Here is a 16,433-nt window from a genome sequence, read left to right on the forward strand (position 1 = left end):
CCACCTTCCATATATCCATAACAATCTCTTTATCAAATATTCATTTGAATGCACCATTGATATTCTTTCATGAACACAACTTTTTATTATTTATCATGTGGCCAAGCTGAACATTTGCTAAATCTTTAAGTTCTGCATCCCTTTTGATTATAAATTCCATCTTTAATTCATTTCTCTCTTTTCACAATTTACAACAAGAAGTCAGTAGAAGCCACACAGAACCTTCAACACTTTGGAGATTTCTTCTGACATATATCCAATTTCATTGCTCATAAATCCCACCTTTCACAAAGCTCTAGGACACAGACTCAGTTCAACCACATTCTTTGCCACTTTATAACAAGGATGGCTTTTCCTCCCATTTCTAACAACTTACTCCTATTTTCCACCTCAGATCTCATCAGCATGACCTTCACTATTCAAGTTGCTGTTAGTATTCTGATTACAACTACTAACATATTCTTTAAGAAGGTTAAGCCTTTCAATATGTCTTTTCTTGTCTTCTGAGCCCTTGCCAGAATAAACTTCTATGGCTCAGCCTTCATCCATTTTCTAATTCAAAAGTTGCTGCCACAATTTTTAGATGTTTTTTATGGTGACATTCAACTTTTTGGCAACAATTTGTGTCTCAGTCAGCTCAGGCTGCTCAGACAAATTACCATAGACTGAATAATGTATAAATAATAGAAATATCTTTTTCATTCAGTCACACTGCCTGTAATCTCAGCAACATGGGAGGCTGAGGCAGGAGGATTGCAAGTTTGAGTCTAGCTTAAGCAACATAGTAAGATTCTGTCTCAAAATTTAAAGATGATAATAACAAAGGGACTGGGGATATAGCTCAGTGCTAAAGCACTCCTGAGTTCAATCCTCAGTACAAAAAGAACAAAGAAAAAGAAAGAAATACATTTCTCATTATCTGGAGGCTGGGAAGTTTAAGATCAAGATACTAACAGATTCAATGTTTGGTAAGGGCTTATGCTCTGCCTCCAAGATAGTGCCTAGTTATATCCTCTGGAGAAGAAGAGAAGAGTCATCTGTCCTCACCCCTCACAGAGCAGAAAGGATGGGAGGAGGGAGGCCGAAGACTCTTTATAAGGGTATTAACCTCATTTATGAAAGCAAAGTCCCCATGTCCTAATTACCTTCCAGTCACCTATACTTTTAACACCATCACCTTGGGGCTTAATTTCCAACATAGGAATTTTCAAGGAACACAGACATTCAAACAGTAGCAGTCATCATGTACACAGAAAGGAAGAACCTGGTCTGTGCCAAGGGCTATTAAAAGCAGTACAATAAGAGCTGAAAGTACAAAAAGGAAAAGATCTGTTTTTCTTTGGTAACTCAAGGAAGAGAATATAGTGAGACTGGAGAAGAGAAAGCAAAGGAGAATGAGAATAGAGATTGAGATGTGCACTATAAAAGAAGTAATAAGGACAGAGGTTTCAATGCAGAAGCTGTCAGCTGAGAAGGCAGTTTGGATTGTGGGTTAGGAAGTCATCAGAGCTTTGCCAGGGAGGAACTTCAGTAGCACAAGGGAAGTGAAAGTAAGATTTAAGGGGAACTTGAAACTACAGAAGCACATTAAAAGCATTTCCACACTTCTTTTTCCCTTGAAGGCAAAAGAAAACTAAGAAATATTTTTAGAAAACTCAGAAGAAAATTATATCTTTAATAAAACAGGCAATAGCTAAAATCCCAACCACAAGTCATGAAGAATAGCTGCTGAATAGAACTGAGGTCAGGCACAGGGAGGCTGGATGTGGAGCGGGCACTCTTAACTCCTATGAGCCATGGAAGGTGGTATGAGCCGCGTGACACACTGAAGGGTATCTTTTCTGGAGCAGACATTACGGACATTTAAATAGACTGGGAAGCAATCTCCAAATTCCAAATTCCACTCGTCTCTGAATATTAGAAAGGGATATAAGGTTGCAGGAGAAAGTACAGAGATCATCCTTTACAATGAGAAATTGCAGGTGGGCTCAGTAGCACATGCCTGTGATCCCAGAGACTAAGGCAAGAGGATTACAAATTCAAAGCCAGCCTGGGCAACGTAGTGAGACCCTTTCTCAAAATAAAAATAAAAATTAAAGCTTGGGATGTAGCTGAGCAGAACAGCTTACTGGGGGTTCAATCCCCCAGTAAGACATTTAATAAATTGAAAAAAAATGCAGTCAGTGTGGTCATAGAGTAAAATTTGCTTTACACGATGATCAGTTACCTAAGTCAACTAAACACATCAAAGGCTGTGTCACCTGGTGCTAATCTTGAGTCATATTGATTTCCTGCTTCAACAATAGCAAAAAGGATTGGACCATAATGGGTAGATAAATCTCCTTGTACCTCCTGGATACCTTGGTCATGATTTTGAGTTATAGAACATTTTACCTGTCTCAGAACAAAATCAGTCAGTTAAATATAATATTGTGAGAATCATTATAAAAGATACAACAGTCTGACTGGAATATAAAGAAATAACTCAGAGTTAAAATTAAAACTGAAGTGGATTTTTGAAAAAGACGATCCAGAGAGAAAAGAATACTTCAACGAGTAGGAACAGTCAAATTCTCATAGTAAATTTAATAGGGCTGGATTCATCCTTAAGGACAAAGAACCTAAAATCAGACCCTAGAACTTGGAACAGGCCAAATCCTAATAAGCCCTGTGTGTCATGTCAAAAATTCATCTTTTTCAGGTACTACTTAAAAAGGCTTTTTACACTTTAAGACCTGATTCAATCTGTGGTTTAGAAAAATTAATCTGGATGAAATGGAGTTTATATTATAGGAAAAATATAGAGACAGGGAAACAATTTAGGAGATTATCCAGAGGAAGTCATAAATGATAAAAGTTAAACTGCAACAAGCAGTGAGAGTGAAATGAGATGGAAGAATGATCAGACAGTGCTTTGTCAAAGTGAGGGCTTCATATTTTCTAGGCAAACAAACAAAATGATGATTCTGTAATCTTCATCAAATGATGAATAAGAAACAATTAAGAAACAAATCCTCCTGCATATGCTTTTCTGCTGTCCATATTTTTGTTTTGTATCAGGGTACTTTTATTAAATCAAATTTTAAAGTGTCCTTCCTATCTATGCACTAGTGTTAGTAAACATTAACCTACTCTTTCATCTACCTGGTGTCTTAGCAGTGTGGGCAAAGTTCCATTCTTGCAAGTATAGTGAAGATCTAGAGATCTCCCCAGAAAGGAATATTTCCAAGGAAACTTAGACAAATATGACAAAAAATAAACACAATTGGAAAAGTTATTAGTCAGAAGATAGGTCATTTGCTCTACTGAAAGTAGTTCCTATATAAACTGCACAGTAAACAGCAAGAAGCTGACTACTCTAAAACTGTTCCCCTGCTCTTACACCCACAAGCAACCAGATCATAAAGCCATCATTTTATGCTAAATAGGCTGAGGATGCTCTGGATCAACCTAGGGAACATAATTGAAACCTGATTCTGTCCAAACCTTCCTCAGAGGAAGGGTCCTGAGAATGAATGTCTTAAGCAGACACTCTAGAAAACAATGCTGTGTCAAAGAAAGAGAGGTAAATGGATTACAGAGAAGCCAGGGATCCCCTGGATTACCAGGATCCAGCAAAGGAGGGAAATGGGGAATTGTATATGGGAGCAATAATCATATATTTATTTATTTACAACTTACTATTAACAAGGGTTGAGGAATTTATATATTGAAATGAAATAAGCCACACATAGTCTGAAAAAAATAGATTGACACAAAAACAAGTTGTATAGTAAACACAAGAGAAGTGCAAACAGTGATATAAACCAAAGTTCTTATAAGGTCACTAATGGTGGAACAAACTGTTGACTTTTGCCTCCCTAGCATTCAAAGCAAACAGCAGAACAATTCTTCATAGTTTTCCAAACACAAAGATTTGAGAGACATTTCTCTTATGGTTTCACAGTTGAAAATCATGCTTTGAGGCAGAACACATAAAAGTGAACAACAAATAAATTTTTTAAAATACTCTGATTTTTTTGAAAGTTGAAGCAAAGTGAAGTTAATTACTGAGTTGTTCATGGTAAATAAAAAGAAATGTATCTATTATAAACTGTATTTATATATTTTTCCAGTGAAGAAAGCATGAGAATTATGAAATTCAAATTATTAGCATTATACATAGATTGAAAAGTAAATCTTAATAGAAAGCATTCCTGTCCTTGAATAACAATCATTCTCTGTAAATTTGGTCATTATACTCCTAAAGGAATCCACATATATAAAAACAAAAGTAAAGCAAAAAGAAAAAAAAAAAGTGGAATTCATGCCTGTTCTTTTTTATTTCCCTTAATTAATGTCAGAGTAAAAAATCAAAATGAAACTCTATTAGAGCCAAATTCACTAAGAGCCAAAACAATGTTGTTCAGGTGTGCAGCTGGCTAAAAATTCTAATATTCCTGAGAATTCACTTGGGTCTCAACTGATGTTACCTTATTCTGCTAAGTGTCAGGGACACACACCTCCCATTCTAGAAGAGCCTTCTCTAGCTCCAAGGATACATATGCATGAAGGGAGAGGGAAAAATACTTTGAATCCTTTCTCACCTGATTTCCTACTTGCACAAATTTACTTAATGTTTTAGAACGTCTTCTACCAAAGACTTTCTGTGTTCCCCATCAAATCACACTGCATCGAAAGTCAATGCTATTCTGTTATTCTTGCCAAGCATTACATAGACACAGACTATTGATGGGACCTTTATGTAGAAAGAGGCTTACATTCAGGGGCAATAAAATGAACAATCATCAAGCTTCTTTGTGTCTCTCTCCTTTTGCCTCCTTACCTATCATTTTATCCTGTGGAAATTTTAACAACGTTTCCACTTTCAAATGGCAGAGAAATTTTGCTTTCCATCTCTCCTGACATCAATTTAGTTATACTCAGTATAAAGAACGATCTGTTTGAGCGTAAACTTATGATGTTAGTTTAACCTTCATTTTTTCCCTAGGTGGTCTAGGGATAGAAATTTATCTTAATCACGTGAAGATATTAAATTGCTTTTGAGTCACAAATACAGACTTCCTGATTCACCTGAGGGTAGATGGTAGGACCCCGTTGAATCACTTAGGGTCTCTGCTTTAAAAAACTGAATATATAACTGCATGTTCAAGGAATAACATATAATCTTGCTCTCGCGTTTGCATATTTGCACACGAATATGCACATATGCATACACTTGTGTATATATAAAAACACACATACACGTGTGTATGAAGAGAGAGAAAGGGAGCCAGAGAGATTAAAAGTAAGGAAATGTGTTTAGATTTGGGGTTTATACGGTGAAAACCCTTTCTTTCCACTTAGCAGTTAATCTGTTGTTCAGTGAGTACTATATTCTGGACTCTAAAGGGACATCCTAAAAACTTTGTAGTAGCTACTTCTAGTTGGTTCTATCTGGTATTCCAAGGCACAGTATACACCAAAGCTCCTCTGATGTCTACATCTCTGTGATAAACCACCCAGGCCACATAGACCTTTACCACTGACACTTCCACACATTGTCACCACAAATGTTCTGACCTCAGGGATGGGGTTGTAGCTCAGTGGTAGAGTGCTTACCTAGCATTTGTGAGGCATTAGGTTCAATTCTCAGTACCATATAAAAACAAATAGAGTAAAGGTCGATTGACAACTAAAAAAAAAAAAGAAAAGAAAAGTTCCAATCTCAAATTTCTCTTGACATCAGCATTTGACTAAATGTGATATGGTTAATTTCATTCTCAAAAGCAGGCTATCTCTGACATTTCAATGTAGATCAATAGGTAGACATGTAAATATAAAGTGTATGTAGATGTTTATCTAGCTGTGTGACATTTAAAAAGCCACCCAAAATAAAATGCCAAAAAAATGGTTGAAAAATATATACAAGGAAAATGTCAAAAAAAAAAGCATGACTACATATGTTAATATAAAAATTAATTTCACTTGATAATAATTACACATGATAAAATGGGATTATTCTGTTGTATTATATGAACATGAATGTTAATAGTTTTATGATATAAAGGACATCAACCCTAATGTATAATACATATTTCAATTATTTTTACCATTTGTCTATTATCTTCACTTATTGTGGAATATTTTTGTTTTTCTTTAGCACTGGAAAAATTTTTAAAATCTAAAAAGCAAGTTCACCGAAAATTTTGATATTTCATTTTGAGTCAAAAGGATTTTTTTTTCCCTTCACTAAAACTGTAGTGAAAATTAAGGACCAAAATGTAACAGTAGCCAGGTTAAAGGGGGTCTCTTTGGCTTAATGCAGAATGCTTTGAGTATCAAAATTATAACCACCAAAACTTGTAGAAACTGACCTCACATGCCTCCTAATGCAATAAACTGAGAAAGTCACAATGTTACTATGAAGCATTGCAAAAACTTATGATCTGAGTTAAATATGCATAAGACAGGAGGATAAGGAAGAAAACCAAATGTGTTGATGTTAACAATTGCTGGATCTTGGTGATGCATACAGGACATTTTTTTGTATTATTCGTGCAATGGTTCCATACAGCTGAAACTGTTTCAAAATAAAAATTTAAAAATCAAGTTATGATGAATTAATAAGCTATTACTCAAGTAAAAATTAAAATATTTCATGTGTCATCATACATGAATAAATTAAATAGATCTAATTAATTAACTACATAGAGATTTTGAATAAATTGCTTAACCAACCAACCTGCGTGTGCGTGTGTGTGTGTGTGTGTGTGTAAGGGACAGAGCAAGAGAAAGAGACTTGTGCTTAGAAAGACATGTTTCATGTTCAGCAGATTCACAGAAATAAGAAAATTGTGACAGAAAAGATAAGTATGAGTTGGTTCTCCATATCTGTGGATTCCACATCAGTGGATTCTACCAGTCCTATGTTGAAAATTTTCACAGGATTTGTTTTCTACTGAAAATTTTTGTCATGTCATTACTCCCTTCACAACACAAAATAACAACTATTTACATAATATTTATATTATATCAGTTATTACAAGTATCTGAAGATGATTTAAAGTGTACAGGAGGACGTGCATAGGTGTTATGCAAATATTATGCTATTTTATGTTCCTGACCATAAGGAGAGATTTAAACATTATAAATTTACACATAAAACAAACAAGTTAATTTTTAACATCTCATTTCTAACAGGGACCTAGAAAAAAGTGGATTAAAGAGAGAAAAAAATATTGTCCCAACATGCTATAACTAGCTAAGATAGTATTTAATCAGTTGGACAACAACAACAAAATATTTAAAAATATGTAAAAATTCAGTTAATATGTCATGTACACAATTTGTGAAAAATATGGATATTTATACACTTTGGTGCTAAGGATTGAGTCCAGTGCCTCAAGTATATTACACATGTGCGCTATTACTGAGCCATATCACTAATCCTTACAAACATAGAATGCTCCAATATAAAAAATATTTTAATAAATAAAAAAATAAAAAAGAATGCTCCAATAAAAATTAATCCAAAAAGAGACTTTAAAACAGAATATTAAGAAGATAGAAAGAGTGGAAAAGAACAAACCAGGCAAGATTAATATCTATATGCATTGGCAAATCTGTTAATGGATAATGACATACTTGGAAAGTATTACAGATATCCTAAATAAAGGTTCTTGAAACAGTAGTAAGATTCTAATGGAAATTTTACTGAAGTATAGTAGACTAGTCTAGAATTTGGGTTCTTGTAGAAAAGGGAAGTAAAAGCCCCCTCCCAAAGTTCTTATTAGGAAATAGAGGGAAGTTGAAAGAAGAAGAGGTTGGTGAAATTTTCTAGATGTATCACTTTTCATGGGGGAAAGGTGTAGACAGGACACAGTCTTGAAGGAAGAAGCAGTGATGCTTATGAGTGAAAATATTGATACTTTGTTTTCAAATAATAGTAGATTCATGAGTACAGAAAAGAAGACTCATCAGTAGAATAGTCTGAATGACTTGGGAATCTCCTAAACTTCAAGGTTGAGCTAGTGGTCAGATGTCACAGAGCACACCTGTAATATCCACTATTCAGGTGTCTGGAGCAAGTTGGCCACAAATTCAACACCAGCCTGGGAAACTTAGTGAGACCCTTATCTCAAAACAAAATAAAATAGGCTGGGCGTGTAGCTCAGTGAGAGAGTACTTGCCTCTTATGTGCAAGACTCTGTGTCCAATCCCCAATACTGAAAAAACAAAAAGGAAAAACATGTAAGTAAAAAGAGGGCATCTGTATTGTGATATAGTCTATGAAAATAAACCTGCTATATAAACTCTTGTCTTTAACTGGGAACATTTGCTCAATGAGGTTGTTATAGAGTCAATGATGTCAACCACACCTAAGCTATTCTGTGCTTTCTGAGACATAGAAACTCAGGACCTGTAGTTACCAATTGGATGTTAACAGTAACAATATTACTTTGAGCAAAGTTGTTATTAAACACACTAACAAATACTACTATTACAGAATAGTTAATTTGAAAGTAAACCCTTGCTTTTTAGGGGGGTTTTTCAAATCTTGAATCATTATTTACTAAGTGATTAATATTCTATGTATTGAGATGGGATGACTAAGTAAAATCGGGCTAGCGATGTTGAAAGCATTTGCCTATTTCAAAATTACTTTGGAAATTTTCTGTGGCTCTACCAACTTACTATTTGAATACAAAGGAAAGGAATGAGATTATTTTAATTCCATTTTCTCATATAAAAAATCAGATATTTGAACAAATTGACACACAGGCCCACAACAGAAAGTTACTAAGGTTTCCCTGCTAAAGCAAAGGTAGAGGTTGCCTTAAAATCTCTGTGATTTTACTAGTAATGGAGAAGTGAATGGTTATAGGACTTTTAGTTTCTAAATGAATTTTAATCTCCAATTAGCAAAATGCCCTTCAACAGATGAATGGATTAAAAAAAAAACTCTGGTATATATACACAATGAAATACTATTCAGCCATAAAGAAGAAAAATATTATGGCATTTGCAAAAAAATGAATGGAATTGGAGAATAACATGCTAAGTGAAATAAGCCAAGCCCAAAATACCAAAGGCCGAATGTTTTCCCTGATAAGTGGAGAATGATATATAATGGGAGTGGGGGGTGAGGAGTGAGAGAAGAATGGGGGAACTTTAGATTATGTAGAAGGAAATGAGAGGGAAGGGGTATGAAAAATGGTGGAATGAGACAGACATCATTACCCTACGGACATGTACGATTACAGGAATGGTATGAATCTACATTGTTTGCAACCATAGAAAGAAAATCATGCACCCCATTTGTGTACAATGAATCAAAATGCAGTCTGTAAAAAATTAAAAGATAAATAAAAAAAATTTAAAAAATGGCATTGGTTTATAATGAGCCTTTGCATTTTCCTCTGAAAAACTAAAAGCACTACATAAAAAGTAAACTCACTGCACATTACCTATAAATTTTTCCAGGGAAGTGCTCTACATTGAGCTATATCCTAAGTCCTGCAATTTTTTCTAATAATCGAAACATACACCTCACAAAAAAAGAGAACAGAAGGACTAAAGAGAGTTTAGTGATTATTAGTATATTAGTTTTCTGTGTTTTCACTGTTCTAGAAGTGAGGGATTTAATCTTCCAACTTAATAAAATGAGGATACTCTGCTTATTTTATGGATTATGGTAAGAATAGGATTGATGAGGTGGAATGCATCTTCTTTTCACTGGACAATTATATGTATTAAAATAATTTTACATGCTCTATCCACTCCCTTGGAGACTGATAGGTAGCACCTTTTGTCTATTACTTTAAAAAAATAGATTGTCACTTATTGATTTCATATCACGTATAATAGCTTTTCATGTGTATTGCTTTATCTCAACCATCCTACAAGGATGGTATTTTTAAGTCTAGTTGGTAGACAGGAGACATCCTCAGCAACTAAGTCAATTTTCTAAGGTTATTTAGTGAACACTTGATAGAAATGATAAAATGAAATAATATTTTCCCTTGAAAGTTGTGGACACTCAACAAAACAGGTACAAATAAGCAATTTAATTACTCAGGCACTGTCTTAATATTGAATCCTAATTCAGAAAATCTTTGCTGTTCATTTTTATATCTAAAAGGACATTTTGTGAAAGACCCCAGCTCAGGAATATGCTTCAAAATGCAGTATAGCTATAACAATAAAGATTTCATAAACTTAAGGGAATAATTCACATTGATGAAATTTCCAAGACTAGTTTTTATGTGACTTTTCAAACCTTAAGCCTCTTTTTCCCTGATTGTGGTGTAAGCTTGTCTAGATTTATATCCCAGGCATTTTTGTGGTTGTTGTGTTATATTGTGTATGTGGTTTGGGGGATTGAACTTAGGGGTGCTCTGTCACTGAGCTACATATCCAGTCTTTTTTCTTTTCTTTTTAATTTTGAATTTTCTTTCTGAGTTGTTGGGATAACAGGCACAAACATGCCATTGTGCCTGTCTGAACTAGGAGTTTTTTAAACCCATATTGGATAATCAAATGTATTATGGAAAACAAAAACAAAAACAAAAAAACTATTTTAAACTTTTGACTTAAAGAATTTACCCAGTAAATGTCTCAGACTCTGCCATCTAACTAAAAACTCACAATGCATGTGTCACTGAAATTCTGCCTCAGAATTCAGGGCAAATACCTCCAGAGTTGGGAGAGAACTTTTTCCAGTCTAGAGCATTCCAGAACCCAAAGCAAAGAACAAGGGCAAATTTTGGAATTTAACTCCAGCACAAAATCATTAGATAACACAGCAAAGATCTAAAAGGAAAGCAAGGAACTGTTTACAAGAGTCCAAAGATCGAAACTGCCTCTGGGGGTGGTGACTGGGGAGGAGCTCTCAACAAAGAGGCAAGTACTTCAAATCCTGAACCAGAGCAGCTCTTAGTCAGTGACTAGAGATTGACAATCAGATTAGTTGGAGCGGGAGGAACTAAAGATATATATTCCCCACAAGGTGGAGTCTCAGCAGTTCTTTGAACTTCTCATCCTATGTTCTGGTCTATAAAGCTGCATAGAAATCTTGAGAGGTTTCTCCAGGGGTTGTGGAAACAGAGGCCTCCATTGAAATCCCATCTGGTAAGCACTTAGTTACTAATATGTAGTCTGTACACAAATGTATGCTCAGTGACTTTTCCAAATGAAAATTCTCTCTGCTAGAATCCTGTCACAGTGCTTTAGAGGTGTCTCCTTCTCCTTCTCCTTCTTCAAATTATCTTTGTGAACAAAAATCGCATAACTTCTGTAAAAGCCCCTATCTTTAAAAACAGGTAAATGAAGAGACATTTTGCAATATAAAGAAAAAGAATTGATGTCAATAGTACACGGCAATTCATTTACTAAATTTGGTTACATTTCCCAAATTATGTAATTGAGTTTAAATGTTAAGATTACATCAAAATCCAGATAGGAGAAAGATATCTTTAGATAAACTATAAGTCTTCTATTTTCTGGTAACTCTACTTGTCTAATGCTGCTATTAGTCATAGTAAATTTTAGAGAAGTGAAAATGTCTATTTGTTGAGCACAGTTTCTTCCCCTTTTATTTTTTGAAACATTTGCCTAAGAATGGAAAGTTGATACATTTTTTTCCCGCTTTTATATTGAGGAGGGTGGGGTGTTATTTTGGTAGTGACACTGGAGCAAATGCATTGATGGTTTTACTGTGAAGCTTAGGGTGTTGGTACCTAGAGATGAAGTGCACAGTTGTAACTGTGATGTCACTCCTTGCCCACTGACACTCTTAAAGAAGCTTGCTCTGTCCACATTGCTTGTGCTTCTTGAGCATACATATACTTTCTCACACACACAGGTGTGATCATGAGGTAAATTTTGACCTCATAGTAGAATTTGCTTATGTCAGTAATGAAATGAAACTCCACCATATAAAATTAACCATCAGTTACTCCAGTCACTTACCTAAGGAAGTTTAGCACAGGGGGTTGGTGAGACATCCTGCCTTCTAGGGTTTCATACAATCAGCATTTTTATTTCATTTTTTTACACAATATCTTTATTTTATTTTTATGTGGTGCTGAGGATCAATCCCAGTGCCTCAGAGGTGTGAGGCAAGCACTCCACCACTGAGCCACAACCCCATCCCCAATCAGCTTTTAATAGTCATAAAAGGTTTAGCTTAAAAGATTTAGCTTTCTAAATAAACTTGTGAAGACACAATTTACAAAGTTTCAAAGCTTAAATTGAGGGCAAAATAGCAATTTCCATATGAAAATGCAGGTATTTAAAAGTGTTATAAAATTATTTTTATCATCATTATAAATGTTCATATGATTTGATCCTGACCATGGTCTCATAAAGTATAATTTAACTTTATCTTATATAACAATAATACACCAAGAGATTATGTGATATGCCTAAGACCACAATGTATGTATGTTTAATTTCTTAATAAAATTAATGCTAAATATTTAAATAAAATTTGGAGGTTTTGTTTTAAACATTTTATTCACTAAAAGTAAACAAGTCATAAAATTATGGTTTATGAAACTCTAATTGTCATAGTCAGAGGATGAATGCAGAATTAAGTAGTAATTAATATGAATTAATAAGTTGTTTCCTTCGAGTGAGGGCACTGTTATTTTGTGAACTAAAGATGATATTTAAGTCTGTTGGAGGCTGTGCATCATGGTAGGGTGGCTGAGGATGCAGTCTTTCAGTGAAGACTATTCCCATCAAGGACATATTCTTACCTCAGGTGTGACAAGCCCAGAAGTGGGACCAGCCTCTTTCACTTTTGCCTGGCTGAAACTAGATTGGGAAGGTGTCTTAAAAAGAGCTCATAAATTCATATGTAGTACATGGTGCTTGTAGATTGAGTACAAGTCTGATAAAAGAACACAAAGAAAAAAAGGAATGAGTCAAAGAATTAGTAATTTGAAAAATCAGCAGCAAGATTTAAGGAAATACAAGGTGAAAAGTTCAAGTGTCTGAACATGGATTCTCTGTACATCTGCCATGTCTTCCCAAAAGAAACGAGTTGACTCAACCTTGCAGACTGAGCTCAGCAACAAACACCAGACTCTGTTATCCTTCTACCCGATATTTGTTTTTACTGTGTTTGTTCCAGAGTTTAGTCTCCAAATGAGGGAATATGATTGTGAATCCTCATGATCTTGACAAGGATTAAATAAGATATAGATATAAAGAAGTTAATGAATATACATTAAATAAATAAAATGGAATTTTACTCAGAACGTGATGGTGGTAAAATAATCTGAAAATAGGAGTAAACTCACTTAGAATGTAAAGTCATCCCCAAAGATTATGCAAAGTAACAACTTTTCCCAAAGAAATTCCCAAATACAAGTCAACATTTCACTGGAAATATTTCTCTGATTATGAACCCCTGTAGTTAGAATGAGAGACAGTTTAACTCTGGGAATAGGCTATTAGTCATACCAAATGCTTCATCAATCTATTTTGTTCTTCTCTTATTTGACTGTCTTGTGGGGGAGTTTCATTGTCTAAAAGACACTGCTCAGCAGCTAGTGGCCATAATAAGTTAAATATTAAAATACACTTCAGGTAGAATGCACTTCAATAGAGTAGATCAGCAATTCAAACAAGCTACTGTAAATAACATGTTTACAGTAAGGTCACTCTTGGAATTACGGCAGAAAACCACCTTATGAAATGCTTAAGAGCCAAGCAGACAAACCAGGGCCTTGCACAGAGTTTGTTGCATGGAAGGATTCAGTGACTCTCAAGACAGGATTGTACTGTTCTTTTTTGAAGATTCATAGCTGTTCAATCCCAAGGCAGGATTGTGCAGGTAAGTGATTCTACCTGTTGGCATCATGTTTTCCTTGCTGTGACCATCAGTGGCGCTGTTTTACTCTGACAAATGAGTTACTTGGGACAATACACTTCCTAGACCTTAGCATTTTATAGATTCTTCTCTGATTCTTTTAAATCCATGCTGCTGTTTCTAACTGAATGAATGAATGTATCTCACAGCTCAGATTCCAGAAAGAATTTTATTATATGCTCAGATAAACCACATCATCACTGTTTGGTTAGAGGCTTCAGAGCCAGTCACCCACAGATCATTGACAAGACAGTGCGTAGTCGTTAGTGGGCCAAGTGCCCAGCAGAGGTCTAATCAACTCTGACCAGGCAAGTGATCATGTCAAGTGGTATAGACACAGCTATCTCTATTCAAAAGATAAATTTCTTCATCAGAAAACTACCGGTTGGGGCCCACTCAAAGTCAAGCTGTGGGCATGCAAGCATGGCTCATCTTTCCCATCCACGCATACACCTAAATAAATATAGAACCTAGCAGAATGTTTTGCTTATCATGAGAAAGTGCGCTCATAAATGTTACAGATGTTTAGAAGAGGAAAGACTATTTATAACAGAGTTCTCATGACAGGCCTCATGAAAAATATAGCATTGAGCAGGACATTCAAAGGTGTCTAGAATCTGAACTCAGAAGTGGAAGCAGAAAATTATATGCAATTGAAATGGCATAAGAAATCCACAGAAATAGAAAATTTTATTAGAAGGATAAATAATAATTTTGTATGGTCAGGTATTAAAATCACCATGAACATCAACATGAGAACCACTAACTGCAAATCATGAGTGCAAAATCATGAATTAGAACCACTGGGAGCTCCAACTAATAACAAAAGCACTTGTAAAACATGTAAAAACAGACATGAGTGAAGTTAAGTATCTTTATTGAGAAATATAAAGAATGGATCTTTAGGACACCATTAGCAATGAGAAAGGAAGAGACCAAACAAGGAGAAGAATGTATATTAGAGTACAGAAAGACTATTTTAATGGCATTGCACAATAATCAGATATGCAACCATTTTCTAAGCCTGTGTGTTGATTAGGAATGGTAAAAGGGAGGAGAGCATAGCAGAAAGATGATTAAATCAGATCTTCATCTCTGTGTGAGTTTTGGTCCCCAGGGATCTAGATCTTGGATCCCCAGGATGTAGGCTCAGTACCAGGTGTGAGTTAAGAAATGTCACACATATCTTGTGATTAATATTCCCCTAAGCTACAGACACACATACCTTGACTTTGCTACCTAGTTGATCAATAACCATCTGACACTTTGTATGCCCTACGTAGAACTCTGATTTCCCTACTCAAAACTCTAATTTCCCTACTCAAAAATTTTCTTCCCCAGGTATTTCTTTTATCACATTTCATATATTTGCCCAGATCCTAAAGCTAAAAATAAACCACTTTCCTGTCCTCATCAGAGAGAATCTGCCACAGTCCTATCCACTTTTTCTACAAAATGTATCATAAGTCTACCCTCTTCTATCTTTCCCTCTTTGATCAAATTTATCCACCATCCCTAGTACCCTGGACTTCTATAATAGCCTTAATTTGTCTCTCTTTTTCAATTTTTATATTTTGTCACAGTGCAAAATGGTTTTTATCTAGTGTAAAATTATATCATTTCACTTTGCTACTCAAAACTTTCCAGTATTATGCTGAGGCTATAGCTCTGTGTTACAGCGGTTATTTAGTACGTACAAACCCTGGGTTCAATCCCCAGTACTGAAAAAAAAAATAATCCATTGTTTTTCCATTCAAGTTACAACATATCCAAACTCATTTCCAGCCTTCAGAGTTCATCATGATTCACTTCTCCCTCTACCTGCCCTACATCATGATCTATCCTCCCAGCCCTGCTTCCCTTAGTGTGCTGTTTGAACAGACTAAGCCGATCTCTTCCCCATAACCTTTACACTTGTCATTTTCTTCAGGTCCAGGTCTTTATACGTTTCACTTCATAACACAATTCAGAAAGGCTCATGTATCTCTTCCTCAGAAAAAAATGCACTGAATCCTCTTGCCAGGGTAAATCTTCCACATCCAATGACTCTCTACTACTACTCTGCTTTGTTTCCTTATAGTACTTGACACCATAAAAGGGCATTACTTATTTTTCCTTTCTTCCACAAAAAGTAAACTGTGCAGGAGTTTGCAATACATACCATCTTAACACTCTGTTGTTCTACCAGTGCAAGGGCCACATGGTAGGGGCTCAATAAATATTCATTGAAGAGTTTAAATGGAGGCATATAATAATGAAGTCGCCTGAACTATAATATGTAAATAAAATTGGCCTGAGGAATTTTTTTCTCTAAGAATACCTCCCTTGCTCAACTTAAAAAAAAAAAAAAGATAAAAATACTAAAATTGGGGAGAAATAAAAATGAATAAACAAGCAAAGAAACTTGAGTGAAGTTTAAGAATATATAAATAAATCTCTGTATTCATTTATCCTCTTCAGAAAGATTAAGTATTCTTTCCCAAAAAGTAGGAAATGTTAAATGATAATTGAACAGAATAGAATGTAGTTTCAAGAAATATCTTAGGGTCCTGTTCGTTCTAAGGTGATACAC

The 16,433-nt window shown here is 35.0% G+C and overlaps 1 protein-coding gene across 2 annotated transcripts in view; it reads left to right on the top strand.

Annotated features, from left to right (window-relative positions):
• Positions 1-10,886: 10,886 nt before the first annotated feature.
• KYNU (kynureninase) overlaps positions 10,887-16,433 on the top strand; it is a 105,929-nt gene continuing 100,382 nt past the window's right edge. The window contains exon 1 of one of the 2 annotated variants that reach the window (XM_079135671.1): positions 10,887-11,112. In XM_079135671.1, the coding sequence (XP_078991797.1) occupies positions 11,026-11,112 (87 nt within the window). In that variant the 5' untranslated portion in view covers positions 10,887-11,025. The remainder of the gene's footprint in view (positions 11,113-16,433) is intronic. The other variant, XM_079135670.1, reaches the window with a different exon arrangement.

Source organism: Sciurus vulgaris (genome assembly GCF_902686455.1).
Source record: "Sciurus vulgaris genome assembly, chromosome: 3".
NCBI classification, from domain to species: Eukaryota; Metazoa; Chordata; class Mammalia; order Rodentia; family Sciuridae; genus Sciurus; species Sciurus vulgaris.